Source organism: Engystomops pustulosus, chromosome 6 (genome assembly GCF_040894005.1).
Source record: "Engystomops pustulosus chromosome 6, aEngPut4.maternal, whole genome shotgun sequence".
Lineage (NCBI taxonomy): Eukaryota > Metazoa > Chordata > Amphibia > Anura > Leptodactylidae > Engystomops > Engystomops pustulosus.
The window spans coordinates 157,313,532-157,336,412 of record NC_092416.1 but is presented as its reverse complement, the minus strand read 5'-3'; the positions used below and the strand labels follow the sequence as shown (position 1 = coordinate 157,336,412).

The 22,881-nt window shown below is 43.2% G+C and overlaps 1 protein-coding gene across 1 annotated transcript in view; it reads left to right on the top strand.

Moving 5' to 3' along the window:
• The first annotated feature begins 289 nt into the window (after positions 1-289).
• PCIF1 (phosphorylated CTD interacting factor 1) overlaps positions 290-22,881 on the top strand; it is a 29,459-nt gene continuing 6,867 nt past the window's right edge. Inside the window, exons 1-9 of the mRNA XM_072112008.1 lie at positions 290-413; positions 7,108-7,231; positions 7,307-7,431; positions 11,139-11,276; positions 11,364-11,467; positions 12,470-12,645; positions 17,895-18,042; positions 18,160-18,243; positions 20,290-20,389. Of these exons, the coding sequence (XP_071968109.1) occupies positions 7,123-7,231; positions 7,307-7,431; positions 11,139-11,276; positions 11,364-11,467; positions 12,470-12,645; positions 17,895-18,042; positions 18,160-18,243; positions 20,290-20,389 (984 nt within the window). The 5' untranslated portion in view covers positions 290-413; positions 7,108-7,122. The remainder of the gene's footprint in view (positions 414-7,107; positions 7,232-7,306; positions 7,432-11,138; positions 11,277-11,363; positions 11,468-12,469; positions 12,646-17,894; positions 18,043-18,159; positions 18,244-20,289; positions 20,390-22,881) is intronic.

The window sequence follows — 22,881 nt, the reverse complement described above, 5'->3', positions numbered from 1 at the left end:
AAAAAACCTCTGTGAGGGCAGCTGCTTCACACTGAATGAGGTTATTCAGGATATCAACCTGCGCTGGGGATCAAGGGGCTCAGCATCGGGGATCTGCAGCAGATTCCACAGCCAAATCTTGCCGCGTCTGTGTGAACATAGCTCTACTAGTAGTTCAGCGACCCCCTACATAAAGACTGGCTGTAGCCCCTTCCACAGCACGAGACGGGACAGCACACAACACGACGAGCGGCCGTCTCTGCCACAACAAATATGGCCGCCCCGCGCAGCCGTTGAGTTCTGTGGGCAGAGCATGCGCACTGGGCAGGGCCGGGGTTGGAATACAAGATGGCGGCCCCGGCGGGGAGGGAGAGGCGGAGGCGGGATAGCAGTGAACGGACAGGAGTCAGTGACGGAGATTGCCTCGGCCCCAGGTGAGGCTCCCGGGGCGTCCCACGCTCTGACACCCGAACCGTCTGGCGCCGCAAATACCCGAGCAGCTGCAGAGCTCAGCTCCCGCTCCCAGCGCGCCCTAATAACCGCGCAAAATGACTGCAACCGCTGAGCCGCCAGCGCAGCTCCCAGCGCCATCTTTGTCACCGCCCGGGGAGCGCGCGGCGGAGGCGCGAGCACGAGGGGGGGGAAACAGACACACACAGAGAACCAGCCCGCCAAAAATGAGAGCCGAGCCGATAATAAGAATAAATCTGAATAAATAAAGTGTATGATGGCAGCAGCAGTAGCAGTAGTAGTAGTCATGATAATAGGGGAGGCCAGCGCGGGCTGAGGCGACGACACGGAGCAGCACGTAGTCAGGCAGCAGCCGCTTGTTTATCTGTAAACATGGCCGGTCTGTAGCAGTGTCCCCCACACACAATGGCCCCCAGAGCGGGCTGTGAGGAGGAGGTGTGTGCCCCTAGAGTCCACCATGTTATACCTACAGTGATGGAGACTCGGGGCTATGGGGGAAGACACATGTTAGCCCCATTTCTGTCAGTAGTATCTGCTATCAGCATATCCCTGTTAGCTGCTGTTCACACTGGCGCAATGATTAATGGTTTCATAGGAGATGTGACCGCTTTAGCTAGAATGATGTCTGATATGGACTGGATTACAGCTGTATCCTGCATCATTGTGGATCGGCACCAATTCACGGCACAATATCTGGCTACGACTAATATATATATATATAAATGGTAAAACCGCATCCAATTCAGGCGTCCCTTCTCCCTGGTTAATGGTAACCCTCCCCAAGAAATAAGACATGTATCTACTACCCTGGTACAAGGTGTAAATCGTTGGACAAACCCTTTAAATAAATGTAAAACTGTAATGGAAGCAAAAACATTTTATTTCCAATGTGTTTGATGTTGTGTTAAAATATATGAATATAGATGATAAACGAACACATTTTATATACACACACACACGATAAACTAACACAAATTATATATATATATATATATATATACACACACACACACAGAACCTGCACATGAAAAGACCCCACTCTGATCCCCCCATTGCATTGGTCTAGATCTTGTGGGGGTCTCGGCTGCTCTACACTTCCAGTATCCCCCGATACACAGAGTAAAATACTCTGAGATTATCATTCAGCCAATGGCTATGAGGCAGCTCTCCACCTCGGCCAGTGATTGGTTGACATGGCTTTTCTAAATATTTCCTGCATATAGATGTGGACGGGAGAGAGATTACTGTCTACTAATTGTATGTTGGTTTGGAGCTGCTATATATTGCACAAACATAATATATATATTTAATTTAATATGATTTTTTTTTACTAAGATTTGTTCCGCACCACATTTCTTTTATTCAGTGTAATGTACGTAGCTTCCAGCAGATGCAATAAAATAATTGAAAAACTGAAGCCGTTCATAGATAAAGAACAAAAGATACTGTGCTGTATAATAATTATAAAGCATTAGATAGCGCCATCATACTCCACAATGCTGTACACATCGTGGGGATCATATACAAGCCATATAAGACATTGTAGAGTAATAACACTAGAGCACAAGAGCTGACGATCTGAGGTATAGCAGCCTCCCTATCTGGTGGAAACACAAACTCTGCTGGATACTGTGTGAATGTCCGGAGGTCGAGGGGTCATTCAGTGACAGCTGTCAGGAGCATTCCTGGCATCTATGATAAAATGAACCACAAATTAGGTTGTAAATGAAACCTTGTAAGGGAGCGGTCAGTAATATACGATCATATGCCATCAAACCAACTAAAATGTGAGCAGTGACCTAATACAACATTTATCCACACAATGTACGGCAGGATATGACATTTTTACCAGACATGTAAAAGGTAAAACCCCATTAGATACAGATACAATTAAAGGAAAGCTTCTGTCAAATCTAATTAATTGAATAATGCCTGATGCAGGGCCTAAGGGGAGGAGCAGGACTCATGCGTACTGACACAACCAAAACACCACATGTAAATAAGTCATAAGTCTACCGGTACCTGAATCCCTGGGGTTGTACTCAGCGCTGTATAGGAGATGTAGGTTGTATGGTGGTCACCTGTGGCAATTGCATTTAGAAATGCAATGCAAATGCCCCCGGGGAAGAGCTTGGCCCGATCACATATGCCTTTCCATTGAAATGCATGTGGTAGGTAACAAGCGCCGGGTGTGAATGCGGCCAAAAGAAGTCGGGTCTGCTTTTGATTGGACGCCATATAGCGGTACACTCAGAGTAGTAATGGTGTACAGAGCTGTAATGACATTCGCTTTACATGTGATTGCATCACACGACGGAGCTCAGCAATTATAACCTGATAGAATGTAGAATGTCCCGCCTCGAGCTGTAGTAAGTGTTACATCCCAATTGTATCATAATAATTACAAGTCATAAGATTTATTATATACAGGCAGGGCTGTCAGCTAATTAGTACACCGCTGCTACTCTTACTACGCGCCGCACTAGACAAGGTGATAGCACTAGGTGCATAGACATTACTAGGGTGGGTGATACTGCCTGTAAATTTTGTATATCGGTGATATGGTCCAGTTTATATGGTGACACCAGCCTGGTGCCGCCTGCTGTTTGTGTGGCCACTTTTGTCTTGACAGATCTCACCTGATAAAAATGAAACAATTGATGTAGAGTCGTTTTCTTCGTATCCATTTTTTAGGCATCCACTTTGGAGAAATGTTTTACAATGGGGATAGCTGCTACTGTCCCTCATCCCTGAGCTTAGGGAGGGTGAGGGAACATGGAAAAATAGGAGCTTTTCATAAAACATCTATGTTTAGAGGGCGAGAGGGGGTTATACTTCCCCCAAGACAACCGGAGCGATATCAGTGCATTTTGACCAGAACCAAATCTTTTGAAAACTTTGGCAAAGCAAGTAGACGATTCCCTCATCTCTAAAGACATGGAGTTATTTAGCTGCTGCGTAGAAATACAGTAGAACATTTGGTCATTAGAACCGGACAGCAAACAGGAGGAGAACCATTTGTATTATTTTCACCCATCCAATAGAAGAGGACAAAAAAATTTCCCAAGGGAAAAATTGTAAAAGAAAAAAGTCAGTGCGTGTGAGGGTGGTGGCACAAATGGAGTTTTGAACCCGTTTTTAGTCATGTGTTTTCAGACTGTTAAAAAACACATTACTAAAAATGGACTAAAAACAGTTTCAAAACGCCATGTGTGTCTTCACCCTTAGGCTGCAGCTATGATATGCCATCTATGTTAGCAGTGAGATCATCGAGACCTTGTGTTGGCTCTTAGGCCCCCATCACCTGAGCGTCGTGAGGACATATATCCGGCTGCAAATTTGCAGCTCGTTATACATTCCCAGACGCCTATGGCATCTGGCGGCACGTTTGTTACTGTACTGTGCGCTGGGAAAATAACGTGCTGTATCCTTCTCCTTGTTTATGGCCGGGCGCCATGTATCGCTATGGAGAGGGGAGGGGTGAGCAGCAAAATACTGATCAGCAAAACACAAATGAAAATACTGCATCACACAACGCAATGCAATGAAAAGGCAACAGGAACGACAGCGTCTTTATTTATGCGTCAAAAACGGGACGCAATGCTTCATGTGAACGCGGCCTAAGGGTGAAGACACACATGGCGTTTTTGGGCCGTTTTTACTAAGTGCGTTTTCAGATCGTTAAAAACGCATGCGTTTTTGTCAGTTTTTCCTAAATTGCGCAATGAAAAACGGACAAAAAAAACAGATGCGTTTTCAAAAAGTAACTAAAAACGGCCTAAAAACGCCATGTGTGTCTTCACCCTAAGGGTGCTGTCACGCTGTGAGTTCTTGGACCGTTTTTTAAACATACAAAAACACATGCGCTTTATATGCTTACCCTGCACTTGGCTGGTTTGAATCTGGCATTTAAAAACAGTCCAGGAACACATTGTGTGACCACAGCCTTAGGCTACATTCACACAAACTTATGTGGGATGTATATATGTGCCCCATACACTTCTACGGCCTCACAGTGCCATACGGGAGCGGTACGGTGCAGCACAGGTGCAACACCATACCATTCCATAGCCCGTAGAAAGATAGGACATGTCCTATCTTTCTACGAAATACGGCACCTGCACTCATCCCCTGCTCCTCTCCCTGGCGCCGATGTATGTCTGCTGTACTACGGTACGGCGGGCATACATCGTGTGAATGTAGCCTAACAGGTACAGAATGTAGACTTAAAGGTGTTTTTTGGAGGTTGATAAACATGGCTGGTTTCTTCCAAAAACAGTACAACATCTGACTGTGGCGTGTGGCGGTATTGCAGCTCAGCTGTACAGATGAATGGAGCTCAGTTGCATTACCACCACTAACCTCTGTCAGGAGCTTTTTTTATGAGAAAGCTTCCATGTTTTTCAGCCTACAGATGACCATTTAAACACCATCACTACAGCCAACTAAACAGACCACCGAGGAGCACCAGACCACCCGTCTACATACAATAGCGGGGGAGAGGACATTTGCCAAATGATGTTTGCGTTTATAAAATGCATGTTTAACGCAATAAGTTTACAATGTGGTGGCGCTTCTCTGACAAAACATCAAACGTAACACATTTATACACGTGGAGCTTGTTCCCGGTCTCAAGCGTTTCAGTAGATTCGCATCTGCAATCCGGCCAGACCCTTCCTCGCAGCCTTTGTGTTTTGTTTCCAGACGCTGCATGTGACCTCGGTCTTTTATTATTTTACTATGTCTTTTATTTTTCCCATTCATTCCCGGTTCAGGTAATGGGTGCCGCCATTCTAGTAACCATTTGGTAAGGTCGTCATCAGGAGGACTGTGGATAAATGATCAATGTTTCCATGATTGTGATATTAAGCTTCCTGCACACTAACAAGGGCCGTGTGGAGCTCTGTTTGCATCCCGTGTGTCATCCGTGGCTGAGCTCTGCTCACACGCTGATGACCATTGAAAATCACCGCCCTGGGCAGGAATAGGACCTGTTCTAACTTTCGTCACTCAGGCAGTCCTCACATACAGGGGGCCACAAAATCCACAGCTCTGTGCATGAGCCCATAGAAGCAAATGAGGATGTGTTGTAGCTGTAGAAACATGGCTAACACACATCCTCATTCTCTCGTCGTGTGCAGGTAACCTTAGGCCAGTTCCACACTTGCGAGTGTGAAGCGAAGAACTCGCATCACACGCACAACACGTGCTGCCCGGATCTCTCGGCCCGAATGCTGCAAACATGCTAAGTTCAGTTCCGGTTTGCAGCATTCAGGCCGGGAGATTTCATCGCATCACACTCGCAAGTGTGGAACGGGCCTTAAACCTACAGGTCATCAGTATTGCATCAGTTGGGGACATACACTAGGGATTTCAGCTGGGCTGCCATTTACTTGGATAGGAGCTCAGCTGCAGTTCCCAGGGCTATCTGATTGGTTGGGATCCTTAGGGTGATGCCACACATCGCGTTTTGTGGACTGTTTTAAAGTATGCGTTTTAAGTGCGTTTTTAATACGTATGCATTTTTAATGTATACCATGTGTTTGGGTGATTAATAATAAAAATTCCTTTATTTACATAGCGCACACAGATTACGCAGCGCTGCACAGAGCTTGATAAATTGGGCTCACAATCTAATCACCCTACCAGTATGTATTGGAGTGTGGGAGGAAACCCACGCAAACACGGAGAGAACTTACAAACTCTTTGCAGATGTTGACCCTGGAACTTGAACTCAGGTCCCCAGCGCTGCAAGGTTGTAATGCTAACCACAAAGCCACCGTGCTGTCCTGCCATGCGTCACATTTTTGGACCGTTTTAAAGTATGCGTTATCAGTCCTTTTAAAAATGAATGCTTTTTGTAATGTTTATCTTGCGTTGGGCTGCATTGAACCTGATTATCTTCATTTCTAGTAGTGTAGGCAACTGTGAAACTGATTAAAACAAAGCCAAACACATGGTAAACCTTCAAAAAGGCATGCATTTTAAAAACGTATACGTTTTTTAAATGGACTGAAAACGCATGCTTTAAAACGGTCTAAAAATATGACGTGTGGCATCACCCTTTGGCTGCTTTGAACCCGTTTATCTTCATCTCTAGAAGTGTAGGCAGCTGTGAAACAGAATAAAACCAGCCAAATGCATGGTAAACATTCAAAAAAAAGGTCCAAGAAGGTGACGTGTGGGAGCACCCTTACACCTCCAGCGACCTGCTATTCATAACCTGTCTGATGCCAAAGCCGTCAGTAATCGTATCATAATCCTGGAAAACTGGTGACCGCAATGAACTCTTTAATGTAAAACTTCTACTCTGAATCAAGACAACCAATCTCTTAAATGACGTGACCTTTATCTACTCGCTGGGCACCATGTATCTCGTGTCATGAAATTGCTAAATAAAATGGGGGGTTTTGTTCTGAATATCATTGATTTTTTTTTTTTGCTATAAATAAGTGATGCTTGGGAATATGCAATGAATGATATGCTGGTGTTACTAATATCTCTATGTAATAGGACATGATATTGTGTTCTGCACATAGGATTATTGTTCAGACTTTGCTGTAACAATATGCACATTTATATACACAGCGGTTCACTATGGTATTTTACTTTACATATCATACATTTTAACATAAGTTTCTGTTTTTTTATTGGCAGCGTGACCACACAAAAATGGCGCGGGATAACCATGGTAGTCCTCAGGAGGATGCCGCCTTGATCAGCCTCTCCCCCAGTACATCAAGCTCACCTCGGCCTCAGCGCGTCTTCTCTGATTTGCCAGGTAACCCAGAGCCCTCTGAGGATGTTGTACTGTAAGGTACAGTATGTGACTTTCATATCTGCCTTGTTTCTCCAGATGAGCTGCTGCAGGCCGGATGGGAGAAGTGTTGGAGCAAGAGGGAGAGCCGACCTTATTACTTCAACCGCTTCACCAACCAGTCCCTATGGGAGATGCCTGTGCTGGGCCAGCATGACGTCATTGTGAGTAGCAGTAATCTGTCATTGCAGAGTTTGGAGTTTTTGAAGTTTCAATCCGTAGGAACAAGGATTATCAATAAAACTTCATTACCGACACCTTACAGCTGATCATTGCAGTCTGTGACTATAGTAAAACATCCAGAGAGCTTCACCAGAGGCCACAGTGATCACAGAGGTCCATCTGTAAGTCAGGTGTCTTTAGGTCGGGACCCTCTGTTTATGGTCTTTATAATTTTTTTTGGAAGAGTATTTATCATTGTCAATCTCAGTTTGTATACAGAGACTAGCAATGATGGGAACCACAATGCTAGAGGAGGGAAAAACTTTGTCTTTACCTGTCATAAATGCACAGCAAGAAGATGTTAGCTTTCAGACAACTTGCACCCCCTCACCCCCTTGTCTAGAATGTGGAAGGAGATACATTTAATAATGGAAAAAATCCTATAAGTAAAACACAATAAAGTGTATTGCCTCAGGATAAGCGACATTGGGGGCTATCACTGATTACTAGAATATGGGGTCTTGTATGCCCCAGGAGTGTGAATGCATTGGATTATGAGCGTGTGCGCTGCTACATCATTCATATTCATTATGCTGTACTACTATGATAACCTTTGGTCCTCCCCCTCCTTCCCCCAGTGATTACATTTATTTATCATCTATCCCTTAGATAACCCCATCAAAGTGTTTAAATAGTGACAAGTCACAGCATGCACACATTTCCCATAATGCATTTTAAACTCTTAAATAGAAAAGGTAAAACTTTAATAGCTGGTAGTGTCCTTGGGTCAAACCCATAAATGTGCAGTATCTATACTTTCATCACAAGTCTCAACCCTAGCACAGAGATCAGCTACTGTGTAAGGTATGGTACTAATTTCCACATCCCCAAAATAATGTTGTGATGAGTATTTATATTTTTTGATGGCTGGTTAATGCCGCTGCATCACTTTATAGGATATTTGGAAAAATTTGACAATTTGGCGCCATATGGAAAGGAGGAATTCAAAGGTTTATTTTTTTTAGATAGAATTATGTGTTTCGGGGAAGAATTTCTCTCTTTGTCCAATCCAAGCACCAACCGGTTGCGGGGGAAAGACTGTACATTCATGTGTTGCAAGTTCCCGAACTCAGGTGTTTGAGGCTGCGTTCACACATGGCGTTTTCTTTGCATTTTGCAATGCAATTAAACAGCAGTGGAGAGGAGATTTTGCCTAATTACATAGCGTTTACATTTGCATTTCCAAAACGCAGCGTTAAAGCGTTGTTAACATAGCATTCTGTATATGCAAGTGTTAACGCAATGTGATTAGGCAAATATCCTCTCCACAGCTGTTTTATTGCATTGAAAAATGCTATGTAAACGGCAAATGAGAAAGCAGCCAAAGTCTAAACATACCTACATTTGAGAGTAAGCACTCCCAGTTGAAAACGCAATTCAAGTGCTAGGTGTGTACGCTGCCTTTAAAGGGAACCTGTCACCAGGTTTCACTCCACTAAGCTATCAGCCCCTCAGGTAGGGTTTGGAATGTCCTTCCTAAAATTCCCTCTTTTATGTGAAATATCACTTATTTGCGTATAAAAAAAATCTCCCCAAAAGTCTTCTCATCTCATTTTTAGTCAAGTTTAGTGGTTGCAGCGGTTGTGTCACTTCACATTGTGTTATATTAAAGATAAGCATCTCATCTTTCAGATCTCGTCAGGCTTGTGGGTTTGTAAATCTACAGAAGCGGAGATACAGGCAGCTAAATGCATAATTGGAAATGCAAGGGGAAGATCCAGTTCCTGCCTATTTTTAACTGTCTGTATGTCCAGTTGTGTATGTAACAGAACCATAAGGATATAAGAGATGAGACTTTTATGCGGCTGAGGGTCATTGAGGCCTGATTTTCAAGGCCAATTTTTGCAGTTCCATGACATGTGAGACTTGAACTTGATAGGATAATTTTATTCATTACATTTTTTAAGTAGTTAAAAAATGACTACAGATGTGAAAAAATAAGCTTTTTTGTCATTTTTTCAGTTAAACGTTTTTCAATAAGTAGTAAAACTGAATAAAATTTTACCAAAATATGTTATAAATATGTACAGCATCATCCCATCCGCCTTTCCCGTCATTATGCCTTCAGATGACAGACTGGAGGGGGGCCTGAACCCTGGCACCCAGAAACACTATTTTATATATGTGTCATGTTAAACGGGAGAATCTCCCTTTAATGTGAATATCTGAATTGTGTGTGATGCTTCACAGAACCGGTGGTACCCACTCTGTAAGTTATAATTAGAAATCTCAGAAAGCAGTGTATAAAAATCTAAATCTTTTACTACAACTTTAAAGGAAATCTTTCATTTGTTTTTATGCATTGTGAACCAAACATACCTTGAGAATGCTGTAGCTACACTGATGCAGAAACATATCTTCTTTAATCTCTGATCCAAGTGGTTTTGCTTTAAAACTATTTTCAAATTCACGACCTGTGAAAGCTGGGGCAGACTGCCTGATTACATAAACACATTACACAGATTCCTGAACTGTCCAGACAGAACTAATCAACCTGAGCTGGATGACTCATACATATCAGAAGGCGGGATGGTGCAGCGATTGATTACTTCTGCCCGTCAGGGAAAACACAGTGACATCATTAGCATAATTGTATTATTGTTTTTTTCAGCAAAAATAATCAGTTCAGGGATTAAACAAGATATGTTTCTGCATCAGTGTAGCTACAGCATTCTCAAGGTATGTTCGTTTCACAATTTATAAAAACAAATGGTAGATTTCCTTTAAGAATGAATATTACTGGTTATGTGAGGCTCATATTAAAGGGGAGATTTTCTTGTTTAATATGACACCAAAATAGTGTTTCTGGCTAATGCAGAATGTAGAAGAAGCTGCAAAGAAGAATTAGCTTACAGTTTGCAGAATTGCAGAAGTACATGCACCCTCTGCATTAGTAGCTGAACTTGGGGGAAGGAAGATGGAATTCAGAATCCAAGGTTCAGGAGATATGGCCGTTTGAAGTTCGTAACTGTCATATTTATAAACGTCCTTTCTGCACAGGGCATGTGCAAATTGGACGTATATAGCCATATGACAGTCTTAAAGGGGTTAATTTGACACATAAATCTTGTTTCTAGGTACTATAGAACCAAAGATAGAGACTTGTAATGTGACAACCTCCCTGCAACCACTAAACTTGACTCATCTCATGTGAAAATAGGGAGAAGAGAAGAGTCATATTTCCCTGACTTTGGCAAAGATTTTATTATTTAGGTAAATGGGAGAGATTTAACATAAAAGAAGGAATTCTAGAAAGGACATTTCATACCCTACCTGAGAGGGCTGGTAGTTTAGCATGCTAAAACCCGGTGACCGCTTCACTTGAAGACCTTTTCTTGGCCTCTAGGGAATTATATAAAAGATATATATGAAACCGGCAGCTGCAGGCGGATATCAGCTGTTTAATGCCGCCTCTGTCACATACAGAGTGAGAACTGCCTGCTTGTTTAGCAGATGTGGACATAACATTATGTTTTTCTGTTTCTCTGGAAAATAATACAGTTCTCAGTTCCTGGCAAGAATAAAAGTCCTTTAAAAAAGCAGCTGGAATACAGGTTGTGAGAGAGAGATGTATGTTATGTGTTTTATAATAGACATCAACAAAAATAAATAAATGACAGCTTAAAAAATAATCTCTCCTTATCGATAGTCGGATCCCCTGGGCCTCAATGCAGCCCCGGTGCCTGCAGGAGAGGGAGGAGTGCCCACAACACCCAAGGAAACCAAACCACCAAAGAGAAGGTTGTCTGAGGAGTCAGCAGCGACCGATGTCACAAAAAAGCTAAAGGTTAGTTATTTTCTGTCTTCTGTCCAGATACATTACTTTTTGGGCTCATTGACATTACCCCCTTTTTTTTTTTTTTAACATTTCTAGATGGAGCCTACTCCTACGCCCACACCAGCTGTACCCTCTTCACCTGCCGTCCCCGGGGTATCTGTGGAAGAAAAGCAATTTGCAAACTTGATAAAAACTACAGAGTGAGTTAATTACATATAAGTCAGCAGAGAACTTATTTTTCTTCTCTGATAACAAAGATCCACCATGATCATTTATCCCGTGGATAGGGGATAAACATTACTAATGGCTCAACCCCTTTAAGGGCGAGATTGATTAAATATAGTAAGGGAATAGGAGATTTCTGAAAGTCCATGGGCCTGCCAATTTAAAGATATACAGGAGTTGTGTGACTATAATAAAAATTTAGGAGCAAGGCTGGGGAGGGCTTATTTAAAAAAAAAAATAAAGTTGTACTTACCTGCTCGAGCTCCCCCGGTGTCCCTTGCTGTGGTCCACTGGAGCCTTGCCCTGTAAACATGGAAGCTCCATTCCAACAGCTTCTGGCCGCCTGGCACACCCACCTTACCATGTTCCAGTGCCTGATACAGCACTGGGACAAAGGGGCACTTGGGCATGTCAGGTCACCCGAAAGTTTGAGTGGAGTTTCCATGCCCCTGTACGGCTACAATGGACTGCAGAATGGAACACCGGGAGAGCTGGAGCAGGTTATTACACTTAGTGCACGTTCCCAGCCCGGAACCTAAATTTTTATGACAGTTGGACAACCACTTTAAAGGTATTGTACCTAGTTAGCAGGATAGGGGATAACATGCTGATGGGGGGGGGGGGTCCTCCCTCTCCACCAATCTGTGATAGATATTGCAGAGCACAAGTCTGTCTACGGCAGTCTCATCCAGTAAGTTAGTGGTGTAGATGGCGGCGTGCCATTCTCTGGCAAGCTGCTAGGGGTACTGGTCACGTGATTGTTGACCATCGGACTCCCATCTATCAGGGTGTTATTCAGGCTGTAGCTTGCTAATATAGCTACAATCCTAGAATATTGTGGAATTTTTTTCACAGTCTTGCTACTATGAACAACAAATGTGTCTGACAACAGGATGAATGCCTATCACACTATGCTGCTTTACTTTAATATGTGACAACATAAAAATAATGTTCTTATCATTCTCTCATGCTATTAGTGTATACTGGGATTTGGACATACAGAGTAATGTAGTGGTCAAGCCGCCTCCGACCTCGCACCTTCTCCCACCCCCTTCCCAGTCACTACCACCACATCCCGAAGTGGAGCTGCTCCGGTCACAGCTCGTGCTTAAACTACGACAACATTATCGGGAGCTTTGTCAGCAGAGAGAAGGTAATTGAATGAAACTACATCCTATATACGTGTGCTTGGCTAAATGTTTGTTTTTCGTGTTGGACAAAAGTATATTTTTGAACAATTATGCGTCCTCGTGCATATTGAAGGCCTGGTTCAGACGTTTGCTCAAAGCAGAGCCCTGACTTGTTTATATATTGCAGCTCCCTGTGTCTCTTCTGGTACATGTAATTGTCGGTCAACAAAAGAAGAAGTGGCATATTAACTCTATGCTCTGTCTGTATTGATATTTGTGCTTACTCGTCAGTACATAATGCAATAACAAAAGAAAGTGCAGTGCAATAACAAAAGAAATATACCCCACCCCTAACACCACCCCCCCCAACCCACCCAGAGTCGTTCGACTTTGTTTTACTCACATCAGTATAGGACAAGTTTAGATCTATCTGATGAGCCGCAATTGGGTCGAAGGCTGCAGCTACAATTCTCTGAGGTGTGCTATTCATGACATATTTCGGTGTGAACCAGTGTATGTACTTGTGAAATTTGTTTGTGCTTGGTTGCTAGTTACAGTCCATGTCATCTAATGTACATAGTCATAGTTCTCCATTCTACAAAAATATAAGTTGTTTGGGTTACTATAGTTTAGGCTTAGAGGTCAAATCTATGCTACTTGCAGATCTTCTTTTATGTCATTTGCTTTCTCTATCCTTCAAAGGATCATATTATCAGAAATGACCTGTCGCTTAACGGGGGCCTTTCACCACCTCACATATGGTACTGAACATAACTTTCTGTAGAGGCTGCTACACAGATACTAGGGCACTTTGAATCTGCTTTCTAGCCCCATGATTGCTGATATTAAAGAGGACCTGTTACCCATAATTTCGGCACTAGGAGCTGCTTACTAAAGTAAGCAGGTCCTAGTGCTTGAACAAACGCCGCAGTGTTAACACTGCGGCGGAGTACAATGTAATCGTCGGACCGCTCTCAAAGCGGTCCGATGTATTCATGAGGGGGCGATCCGAGGCGCTGCCTCTTCCCCGGACCGTCTCGCTCGCTCCATAGGCCGGTGGTGACAACACCCCAACCCCCCGCCCTCATGAATACGTCGGACCGATTAGAGAGCGGTCCGATGATTAGGCTACATTCACACTGCCGTATGGAGGACGTATATACGGCCGATATACGTCCTCCATAGACGGCAATGGGCGCACGGCGCCCTACGGGAGCGGTATGGTGCGGCACCGTACCGCTCCGTACCCGGAAAATGATAGGACCTGTCCTATCTTTTCCCGTAATACGGCGCCGTGCGCCATGTATCTCTATGGAGAGGGGCGGGGGTGAGCTGCGCTCACCTCCTCCTCCTCTCCCCGTGCCCTGCTGTTGCCCGCTATGGTACGGTACGGGCGGGCAACGGCAGTGTGAATGTAGCCTTACACTGTACCCTGCCGCAGTTCTAGATAGTGTTACCGGTAACGCTATCCTTCTAACACTGCGGCGTTTGTTCAAGCAGTAGGAGCTGCTTACTTTAGTAAGCAGCTTCTAGTGACGAAATTATGGGTGAAGGGTCCTCTTTAACCCCTTAACGCTCTGCGCCGTAGCTCTACGGCGCAGAGGTATAAGGGAAGTATGAAGAGGGCTCACGGGCTGAGTCCTCTTCATACAGAGGTGGGGGTTTTTGCATTTTGCACAAAACCCCCACCGCTAATAACCGCGGTCGGTGCTTGCACCGATCGCGGCTATTAACCCTCTAAACGCCGCCCGCAAAGTCGCGGGCGGCGTTTAAAAGACGGCGGCGCGCGGGCGCCGCCATCTTTTTTTCGATCGCCACGCCCCCGAACGTCATCGGGGGGCGGCGATCGGTTACCATGGTAGCCTCGGGTCTTCTCTTGACACGAGGCTACATGGTTTATGCAGGTTCGTTACAATGAGCCAGTGGCTCATTGTAATGTAAGACCTGCAAAAACGCCATATATTGCAATACTGTAGTATTGCAGTATATGGTAGGAGCGATCTGATCATCTAGGGTTATTGTACCCTAGATGGTCTAAAAGATAGTGAAAAAAAAAAGAAAAAAAAAAGTTTAAAAAATAAAAAAAATTAATAAAATATTAAAAGTTCAAATCACCCCCCTTTCCCTAGAACGGATATAAAACATAACAAACAGTAAAAATCACAGACATATTAGGTATCGCCGCGTCCCAAAATGCCCGATCTATCAAAATATAAAAACGGTTACGGCCGGCGGTGACCTCCGAGGCGGGAAATGGCGCCCAAATGTCCGAAATGCGACTTTTACACCTTTTTACATAACATAAAAAATGAAATAAAAAATGATCAAAATGTCGCACAGACCTCAAAATGGTAGCAATGAAAACGTCGCCTCATTTCGCAAAAAATGACCCCTCACACATTTCCGTGCGCCAAAGTATGAAAAAGTTATTAGCGTCAGAAGATGGCAAAAAAATTTTTTTCTTTTTTGTACACATTCGTTTAATTTTTGAAAATGTATTAAAACACAATAAAACCTATATAAATTTGGTATCACCGCGATCGCACCGAACCAAAGAATAAAGTAGGCGTGTTATTTGGAGCGAAGAGTGAAAGTCGTAAAAACTGAGCCCACAAGAACGTGACGCACGTGCGGTTTTTTTTCAATTTTTCCACATTTGGAATTTTTTTTCAGCTTCGCAGTCCACGGCATGTTAAAATAAATAACATTACGGGAAAGTAAAATTTGTTACGCACAAAATAAGCCCTCACACAGGTCTGTACACGTAAAAATGAAAAAGTTATGGATTTTTGAAGTTGGAGAGCGAGAAATGAGCCGGAAAACCCTCCGTCCTTAAGGGGTTAATCCTGGTGTCTGACCAGCAACATAACACGCTCATTTCCTAGGTGGCTACTTGCTATGTAACATGCTCTTTACCTAGTGGCTACTGCTGGGTAACAGTTCTTTCCTTCAGTTAAGCCAAATACCCATAATTGTGTGTAGCCCATGGAAACTGGCACGGTTGCCCAATCCCATGGACTACAGTGTAGTCCTTGCATTATACCAAAATATTTCGGCACTGGAGAAATTAATAGACTACCAGCACTGCAGTATGGCCGGCAGATGGGAAATCCTTGCATCATATTTTGGTGTAATTCAATGACCCCCCTTTTGTACATAGATGTGCAGTCTATGGGATTGGGCCACCCTATGGGCCTGTCTCCATGGGCTGCACATGATCGTGTGCATGAGGCCTTATTGTGAGCCAGAACCAGGACTGGTCAGATACAGAACAGGTGCAAGTCTTTGCTTTATACCTTACATCTGTGTAGTTGCCTTGGTTTTGGTAACTAAAGAGCTCACAGATGTGATGTGAAGTGGCCCTTGGATGTAAATCTTTGCGGGACGCCCTGGCATTTTCATTCATACCATTTATGTATCGGAGTGGCAAAAAAAGTTTTGTTTGTGACATTTGGTCTTTTTTTTTTTTTCAATTACGACATTCACCGCAAGGACTTACCATTTTTACATTCTTACTGGTGGTAAACCCTAAGGGGTCTGATCACTCATACAATACACTACAATACAGTAGTATTGTCGTATATTGTGAATATGAATTAGACCCTGGGTCTATTTTATTCCATGACAGCTATGGGAGGTGTTAGCCGACGTCCTTCACATACATCCTTCACAACGCTGTGGCATAATAGTTAACCCATCAGAAAACCAGAACACATGGAGACAAACACTATTGTAATTGTACATCTATCACTCTCAGGAATTGATTTTGTACTACACTTGGGATCCTTGAGGCTGGGTTTACACAGAGGGTTCTGATTACAGGTGTTTCAGTGGCAACGCCTTTGCGCGGCTATTCAGAACGCAACATAAACACTGCATGTAAACCCGGCCTGAGACCTATGTGTTTTTTTAATTTCCACCTATTGATATTATATACAAACTCCTGTACACCTTCAACCTTTGAGTGGTGGTAGGAGGGGATCAGACTTTTAGCTGCAGACATTAATTTTTATGCAAAAATTACATGAAAATGCATGCAAAGTGCACCTGAAGTGGCAGTAGAAACTTTCCACAGAAGTTACCGTATTTTTCGGACTATAAGACGCACAAAAAATACTTTGATTTTCTCAGAAATCGAAGGTGCGCCTTATAGTCCAGTGCGCCTTATGTATGAACCGTACTGACGGACAACAGCTGCCTTGAACTGTGCACAGGTCTGCCACCTGCTGGTCATTCATTCTTATAATCAGGTGCGCCTTATAGTCCAGTGCGCCTTATATATGAACCTAGACATTTTAGCAGGCATTTATTGATGGTGGGCCTTATACTCCGGTGGGCCTTATAGTCCGAAAAAATATTGTATTAGTATTGCAGGAAATCCAGCCTTCCGAAGAATTAAAAGAACTAAAATTCATGTGAAATGTGTTTTGTAAATGTGACCTTTTTATTGACCGTGGTTTTATTGGTGACCTAACACTAGGCGGCCATCCACTTATTGCAGAAAGGGTTTTCCCGTATCATTTGTGATGTCTTAATCATATGAAGCTCAGTTGGCTTATGTTCTGTAGTTGAAATGTAGAAGATATAAATTTTTAGGCTACGTGCTGCCCACAAACCACTGATCTCATGTCCATTTTTGCAGTCTTTGTGATCTCAGTATTTTTAAAGTTGCTGAGCTCTAGGTCCTCAAAAACATTACTCATATTATCTGTACGCCATGTATGTGATGACATGACTATTTTAATAAACGTTCTTTTTTTTGTTGTTCAACAAAAACTGGGAAAAATAAGACATCCCCTGGAAATAAGACCTAGTGCATTTTAAGATACTTCCTTATCTTAGGGTAAACACAGAAAGAGTCTATACAACAGCACAAGTCATTTAGTACCGAAAATGACAGAAACTCAGTATTGAACTGAGTATGAAAGTATCAAACATGCAGCCCTATTCTCAGATCCTTCTATGGGAGGGCAGAGCCACAAACCTGGACAGGCATAGGACCTGCTCTGAGTTTTCAGTCACAGAGAAATAGAAAGTTACCGCCCCGTTGGCTCCTATGAGCTAAATGAAGATGTTGATTTACTTTCTTTGAGCACCACTGCCCCATCAAACAGAAGACATAGATGGGGGAGTGCAGGCTGGTAAGTGATGGACACACCAAAGTGATGTTAATGGCTCATCCTGGGGATAAGGTTGTAGCTATTATAAAACCAGAAAATGAATTTAATGTTTAACACTGCTAAAAGCATTTTCCATCATCATCTTTTTCAAGGCATTGACCCACCCCGGGAGTCATTTAACCGCTGGTTGTTGGAGAGAAAGGTGATAGATCGTGGGCCAGACCCACTGCTCCCCAGCGAATGTGATCCTGCAGTGTCTCCATCCATGTTCAGAGAGATTATGAATGATGTTCCCATAAGGTAAAAAATGCACACATGTTTGTATACAGAAAGATATTTTTCTCTTGAAAGTTTTCCCATAAATTGTTTGTTGATCCACTTTTTAGCATTTTGTAAAATTGACTTTATTTCTTTCAGGTTATCACGTATCAAGCATCGAGAGGAAGCAAAACGATTGCTATTTAAATATGCAGAGGCTGCCAAGCGACTGATCGAATCCAGGTGAGACCCTTAAGAGTAAAGGTATTTTCCAATATTCCTAGGTTATCTCATCAATATTTATTTACAGACGGACAGGCAGCTCTGGGTTTTGGAACTAGAACAATGCACTAAGCCAAAATTAGACCCTTTTTGGGGGCAGTTTTAGAAGTTAGACCCACCCCAATAAGTCATATGAATTTTAAAGTATCCATTCTGATGTGTATCGCGTGTGTATACTAGCTGTAAGTCCCGACATTTCCCAGAATAGTAAATAACTGCTCTTAGCTATAATAAAATAGAATGGGTTAACAAAAAATATTTTATTTGTTTCTATCCCTCTCTTTGCCTGTCTCTGAACATTTCTGTATCTGAGTGTCTCTATCTGTCTCATAATGTCTCTGTCCCCAACTGTCTCTTGCACTGACCGTCTCTGTCTCTGAATGTGTCCATCTCTGTCTGTGACTGTCTCCGTTTCTGACTATCTCTGTCTCTGACTGTTTTTCTGACTGTCTCTGAATTTCTCAGAGTGTCTCTGACAGTCGACGTCTCTGTCTGTCTCTGACTTTCTCACTGTCTTTGATTGTCTCTGACTTTCTCTGTATTTGTCTCTGACTGTCACTTTGTCTATGGGGGATTTATCAGAAGTGTCTTTAAGAGCAGAACTGTTCTAGTTGCCCTTTTAGTTGCTGTTTATAAAATTAAAGCTGATCTCTGATTAGTTTCCATGGGCAACTGGAACAGTTTTACCTCAGACACTTCTGATAAATCTCCCCTATCTCTGTATCCCTATCCATATTACCTCACACATAAGCTGCCTTATCCTCATTGCTTATCACTGCAGATGAAGGGTCATGTGAACAATCGCCCTGCCAGGACCTTATGAATATTGATGGCGGGGAGATTGTTCATGTACAGATAGACATAACATGACCCTTCTTCTGCAGCCATTTCATGTGATCAGAACTGACTATTAGCAATCATCCTGCCAAGACCTTATAATAGTATTCAGAAATATAAGCTTAAGGTCCTGGCAGGGCAATTGTTCATGGACAGATAGAGATCAAATCATCAGGAATGTCTGGCTGATGAGGTAAAAGACAGGAGACTTCACTTTACATATTAAGAAAGCGGAGCAGAATTTATAATAGATGTATATTGGTAAATTACCTCATATCCTGCCCCCCTCCCACACACTTGCACACACATTACAAAAAACATGAGGTAAAGTGGCCAACTCTTTAACTTTAGGATGTATTTGACAATGACATGGTGTTGTGCCAGATATGACAAACTTCCCACAAAATCTGTGAGCAGTCCAATTTGTATAGGAGCATATGATAATGGAAGAGATGCATGAAATGAGGTTATAATGTTATACTGTAATCTTGATGGCTTATCAGACCTGAAAGTATATTGCTTCCTAATTTATGTACACATTCATGACAGACTGACGATGTATGTTTATATGTAGGTTGGAAATTAGAAATCCCTCAGTTGATGTATAGCTCATGTGTATGGCCTGCCTTAGATCTGCAGCCGTACACAGAAGTCAAGTTGATCTAAAGAAACAGATAAGAGCGGAAAAAACCTGATGGCAACAATCAGTTCTGCTTAAAATAATAGCGAAACTGTTATAGGTGAACAGGGAAGGGCATATTCAGATGTTTTAAATCGAAACAAAAAAGAAATCTAGCAATAATAGGAGGAATAAACCACAATTTGGCCGCACCATATGCATTTACCCTTAGTTGGACCAAAATGAAACCCCCATATGTGACATATATCTGTATTGATTAATAAGAGGGGTGATAACGTTAAGGAAAGTAACCCGTAGGTATACAAGGTGACAGAAACAGGTTGTGATAACTATGAGTTTAACAACGAGTTTCTCCACATTAAATATTGCACCTAAAATAATGTTATTTCAAACCTAAGACTCTGCTCTGTAATGTAATACCAGGATCTAAGCTGCAGCCTAAATATTCAAAATGGTGACTTGCATTTAGCTTCAGTCTGCATCAGAATGACTATAGTTACATGTTGCTCACCCTCCCTGTTTCCCTGTAGGAGAGCCTCTCCGGATATAAGGAAAGTGGTAAAATGGAACGTGGAGGACACATTCAGCTGGTTGAGAAGAGACCACCTGGCAACCAAGGAGGATTACATGGTTAGTGATGCCTGTTAGCTGCTCATAACCTGTCTGCAGCACATTTTAGCAACGGAGTTTTATGATCCCCCATGCGGCACCCTGACATAATAATAGTACGTCCGCTATCAGAAGCAGCTGGTGTCAGCTGAATATCACTGCTGACACTCCGCTCTAACAGCTGCTATCAGAGATGTCTTTATATGCTGCAGTCAAGCATGACAACCACAAGTTGTGGTTTTCCATAGGGATTGGATCCCCTAGTGCCACTTACCAGGTTGGTTCTGATCCTCTTCGGGCTGCCCAATCAGTCCTGTAGACTGTAAACTGTCTGCACATGCGTCTCATTGCTCAGACAGTTTACACTGCTCAACAATGCATTAGTATTGCAGTGCACTGACTTGGACTAGAACCAATGATCAAAGGATCAGTGGTTCAACTCCAAGTCTATATACCGTATATTCCGGCGTATAAGACGACCCCCCTACTTTCCTGTTTAAAATATAGAGTTTAAGATATATTCGCCGTATAAGACTACCCCTTTTCCAACGCATACAAAACACCGGTAAAATTTTTTTAAAAAACAGATTTGAATTTAACATGGTCCTTTTTTTAATTTAAATTCTTATGACATGCAGGTATATAGCAGGAAAACTGTCGCTCATAAACATAAGGCATACAACAACAACATTACCATTACAGCACAGCTCCCAGTAGTATACAGCACAGCCCCCAGTAGTATACAGCACAGCCCCCAGTAGTATACAGCACTGCCCCCAGTAGTATACAGCACAGCCCCCAGTAGTATACAGCACAGCCCCCAGTAGTATACAGCACAGCCCCCAGTAGTATACAGCACTGCCCCCAGTAGTATACAGCACAGCCCCCAGTAGTATACAGCACAGCCCCCAGTAGTATACAGCACAGCCCCCAGTAGTATACAGCACTGCCCCCAGTAGTATACAGCACAGCCCCCAGTAGTATACAGCACTGCCCCCAGTAGTATACAGCACAGCCCCCAGTAGTATACAGCACAGCCCCCAGTAGTATACAGCACAGCTCCTAGTAGTATACAGCACAGCCCCTAGTAGTATACAGCACAGCCCCCAGTAGTATACAGCACAGCCCCTAGTAGTATACAGCACAGCCCCTAGTAGTATACAGCACAGCCCCCAGTAGTATACAGCACAGCCCCCAGTAGTATACAGCACAGCCCCCAGTAGTATACAGCACAGCCCCTAGTAGTATACAGCACAGCCCCTAGTAGTATACAGCACAGCCCCCAGTAGTATACAGCACAGCCCCCAGTAGTATACAGCACAGCCCCCAGTAGTATACAGCACAGCCCCCAGTAGTATACAGCACAGCCCCCAGTAGTATACAGCACAGCCCCCAGTAGTATACAGCACAGCCCCCAGTAGTATACAGCACAGCCCAGCCCAGCATTAAAAAAATAAATAAACTTATATACTCACCCTCCGGTGGCCCCGATGTGCAGCGCTGCTCCCCCGATGTCCGCGCGGCTCGTCTTCAGTCTTCCGCGCCGTCTTCTTTCTTCTGCTGGGCGCCGCCATGTTTTTCCCGGCAGGCGCCTAGTATGACGCGCCGCTGCTGGGAAAAACATGGCGGCGCCCAGCAGAAGAAAGAAGACGGCGCGGAAGACTGAAGACGAGCCGCGCGGACATCGGGGCCAACGGAGGGTAAGTATGCGCCCCGATGTCTTTTTGAGGCTGCCGGCAGCCATCGCTGTGAAAACACCCGCGATCGGTGCTAGCACCGATCGCGGGTGTTCCCGGTAAGCCTTTGCTGCATAATGCTATGGAGAGGGCTATGGAGAGGGCCCGTGAGCCCTCTCCATGTACTGGGACCCGACCGCCGCCGTGAATACACGGCGGGTGGTCGGGATTACCAGCGTATAAAACGACCCCAGAGAAGACAGAAGATTTTTCTGTCTTCAAAAGTCGTCTTATACGCCGGAATATACTGTAATAAAGTACAAAAAAAGTTTAAAAAAACACAGTGAAAAACATTTTAAGAAAAGTTAAGGTCCCTTAAATGACACATTCCCATTTAAAAACCTAATAAAGTATAATACAAATACACAAAACCTCTCAGATTTGGAAATACTGCATCCATAACAATCTGGATAATAAAACAGAATCATTATTGGACCCGTGAGGGTTAGTGATGCTAAAATTGACAAGTTTTCTCAAAGTTCGATTTTATTCAGTAAAATTGGGAAAAAGTAAAAAAGATATATAAATTGATGATTTTCATTTCCTCCAAGAAAAAGTTAATAAAATCGACTCAAAATGATGTACCTGAAAACAGTATCTCATCTTGCAAAAAAATAAACCCCGATATATCCACACTAAACTAAAATAATTATAGCCTGTACAATTTAACAATGCAAATCTGCTCCTTCCATTCAAGGCCCTGCTGTGTGCCCATACAGCAGTCACCATCACATATGGGGTATCAAACTTTGTGCAGCTTTTAACATTTAATCCATT